The 3,874-nt window shown below is 28.2% G+C and overlaps 1 protein-coding gene across 1 annotated transcript; it reads left to right on the top strand.

The window, feature by feature from the left end:
• Positions 1-1,137: 1,137 nt before the first annotated feature.
• On the top strand, positions 1,138-1,614 carry LOC105119674 (non-specific lipid-transfer protein 8-like; the record flags this gene model as incomplete). The annotated part of the gene is made up of 2 exons (XM_011017841.1): positions 1,138-1,455; positions 1,586-1,614. Coding segments are annotated over exons 1-2 (347 nt in total), but the record flags the coding sequence as incomplete, so codon positions are not given.
• Positions 1,615-3,874: the final 2,260 nt, after the last annotated feature.

Genomic DNA, 3,874 nt, shown 5'->3' on the forward strand with positions numbered 1-3,874 from the left:
AACAAATAAATCATGTGAGGTCATGAGTTTAAAAAGTAAAAATAAAATGAGCTTTAGAAAAAAGAACAAGAAAGGAGACAAAAGATTGAAATTCGAGTAACGAACAAAGAAAGTCAATTGAAATAATTGAAATAACTAGTAGAAAGAAGGAATTAAGGATTAGTAAAGAAGAGTGTAAAAAATATTGGTAAAGTTTCTATACAATAAAAAGCAAGATGAAGAGCTTATTTTTCTAATATGTTTATGATTTTAGTTAGACTATTATTCTATTTATTTTTATTATTTTGAATCAAATTTTAATTAGTTTAGATTTTATTTAAATTGAATGCATGTTTGATCCATTAATTTTAAGGTTTATATATAAATCCTCTCATATGAGGATTTTATTCGGTTTTAATAATAATAACAAAGTTATTATATAAATATCAAATTTTAATTAGCTTAGACTTTATTTAAATTGAATGCATGTTTTGACTCATTAATTTTAAGGTTTATATATAAATACTCTCATGTAAAGATTTTATTTGATTTTAATAATAATAACAAAGTTGTCATTTATTGTATATGCTTTTTGTGTGTTGATTTTCATATTTTGGTTCTTGAACTACTCAAACTTACTAAATGATTAACCAATCTTTATAATATATTTTATATTTCTCATTAACGTTGTAATATAGGTGCAACGTGTAAGGTGAAGGTAGTCTTTTTTATAGTCTTGATTGTTCATAACAAAGTTATTATTGGATGAATCTCAAATTTTAAATTAATCTTAGCTTTTTTTAAAAAAAAAAAAAATTATCTGTGGTTCACGAATCCATTTATACATAATGTTCGCATCACTTATGATTATTGAACAATAAGTCTCGTTTCAGGAAATTAGTATTACAGACATTCTTGCATGAGTCATAGATGGCACAATCTTCTTCATTAATCCCACCTAATTTGACTTTTATACTCATTCGTTTGGATCATTTCTTCTTTTTATTTTCCTGCACTCATTAGCAACTGAATCATTGCAATTTTAGAATTTTCTAACCTTTCGTGTACTTGTGAGTATCCCTCCAGGTGCACTATAAAATTGAAACAAGTGTGAAGGGAAATGCTCCAAGTTAGTCTTATCTCACCTTCTCCAGCGCCATGAAATCTCCAAGTGTAGCAGCGGCAGCAATGTCTGCTCTCATGATGTTTCTTTTAGTCACTCCACCTTCTGATGCTGCAATTTCTTGCAGTGATGTAATCAAGGACCTGATGCCTTGTGTGAACTACCTCATGAATGGCACTGGGAAACCACCTGCTGCGTGCTGTTCGGGAATCTCATCTATTCAAGCTGCTGCATCAACCACGGCTGATAAGCAGACAGCTTGTAACTGCATCAAGTCAGCTTCCAAGCAAATAAATCCAAACCCCCAGTTAGCTAACTGTGGAATCACCTTGCCTTTCACTGTTTCACCCAATGTTGATTGTTCCAGTTAAGATACAAATGCCAACTCTATCACTCTGATGACTTCCATCAATGTCTGCTCTTTTCTTTTCACTGCAGCTACCTATACATCTCTATGTTAACCAAAATTTGTTCCTTTTGCAGGATTACTTAGTTGAAATGGAAATGCTCTGGTGAATGCTTTCCGATCCATCTGCTCCTATATATTTCGAGTGAAATAGAATAGGTGTACCTCATTTCATTCATGTCTGCCTGTGTGTATGGGAAGCTTCCCCTACTTTGTTTTAAGCTGGAATGCCCAGTGCGTTTTCTCCGGTAAATAAAGATACCATTATTATTATGGTTAAAATGAGTAAACTCACTCTTAATCCACTTATCTATGACCTATTTATCTATTTTTAATACGGAAAAGACTCTCTCCCCCTCTTTTATCTCTATTTAAACTTTAATGCTATAACAATGACGACATGGCCATCTGAATAAATACACATACATGATGAGATCTCCCAAAAGTCAAGAAGAAGAAGCACTCTTCCAGTCCATCGGATCTCAACATCATCGTAAGCACTTGCATTAAATAGCTACTGGCAAATTGATGAGAACAGTGAAATCATTCGTGTAATATTTAAAGCTAAATTTGACAACCAGCAATGCTCGATTGACCATTAACAATACATCTAAAGCTTAGGATTGGAAGAGTGCTTCTTGCCAATTAGGTTAACTAGATTCGGGTTTATAAAATTAATTAAAGTATATACAAGCTGATACAAACATTCACATTAAAAATAAAAATAATAACTTAAGATTGGACAAATACAATCTGCTATTCATTTAATATGGATGAGAATTCGGCTGGAACTTAATGAATACCAAATGAATAATGGATAGAGTATCAAACTCAACCTTAAATATATACATTGGTATTATATGTATTTTTAGATACACCTACAACATTTATATATTTTTTAATGAACTACAATATAAATACATATAAAGGAGGAGAAAGAAAATTGATGGCCTTAAAAAAACCATAGATAGACCCTAAAAATCCTCTAAAATAGGCCTAAAAAACATACTTTAAACTTTGATTATTAAACCTGAGCCTAATATACATGTAGAAACATACTTTAAACTTTGGTTATTAAGTACTATTTAACAAAAAAATAAACTAAATAAAAATACCACCATGAATGCACCAATTGATTCCCTACACAACCAACATATTTTTTTTACATGTAAAAAAATTATGCTCAAATTAAAAAAAATTACAGTGTCATTAAATTCAACTCAACATATCAAACATGAAATCTCCCAACCATATTTTTTTGTTTAACTCGAGCTTAAAATTAAATTATATATGAGTTGTCCTAGCATGACCTGGTCAACTTAGCAGGTTAAAGAAAATTTGAACGACTAGTAAAAATATGATTTGATTTTAAAAATATTTTCTAGAAGACATCCTTTCTTAAAAAGGTTTTGAGACTACAATGTTTTGAATAAATTCCAATCAACCAAGGTTAACTTATCAAATTTGCAATCTGGATTATGAACTTCATTGAGTTTAATAATTTTATTTTTATTTAAAAAAATTATTTTTATTTAATTATATGATAAAAAATAGACGCCTACAAAACTAAGCATCAACTCAATACGAGGATGTTTTTCTGAGACCATGATAACCTTGTATAAAGAAAACTAAAATAAATAACAAAGTTGAATGTCCAATAAACACAATGTTGAAATATAAAAAATAAAATAAGAAAAAGAAAAAGTAAAAATAAAAGAAAGAAAGAGCAAATAAAAAAAAAAGTTACTGTTATAATGAACAATTAGAACACTAGTGAGAAGAGTAATAATAATTTTCCTTTTCAAATAGCTATTGTTACTAGATAGCTTACTTGTGTTTCGCTGTGGGCTAAGCTGATTTTTTTGAAGTGTAAAAACACAATGCTTAAGTGTTATAAGTGTATTTTAAAAGAGAAAAAAAAAATTAATGAATTGATATCATAGGGAAAAAATTAAAAAAAATAATGATTGTCAATCTTCAATAATCAAAATAATGAAAGATGAAACCAAAAAAAAAATCAATGACAAAAAAATTAAAAAAAATAATACTAGTAAACACAGATAAAATTGAAAAAAATTCAAGATTATAGATCCAATGATGAAATTAAAAATAAATTAAAATTTGATAAAAGGACTAAGAATAAAAAAAAATTAAAGGTCAAAATCTCAAATATCATAAAATATTAAATTGAAGGGAAAAATTAAAAATTCTTAAGGCCATAAATTCACAAAAGAATCTTAAAAAAATAAAAAATTAAGAGAGTGAAGAAAAAATATGGAAAAAAATAATTAAAAAACTCAAATTTAAAATATACTATTTTAAAGTTATGCTCGACCCGATAAGTTGACTTGTAATTTAAAAGACCT

This window comes from Populus euphratica, unplaced genomic scaffold, assembly GCF_000495115.2.
Source record: "Populus euphratica unplaced genomic scaffold, PopEup_1.0 scaffold3320.1, whole genome shotgun sequence".
Lineage (NCBI taxonomy): Eukaryota > Viridiplantae > Streptophyta > Magnoliopsida > Malpighiales > Salicaceae > Populus > Populus euphratica.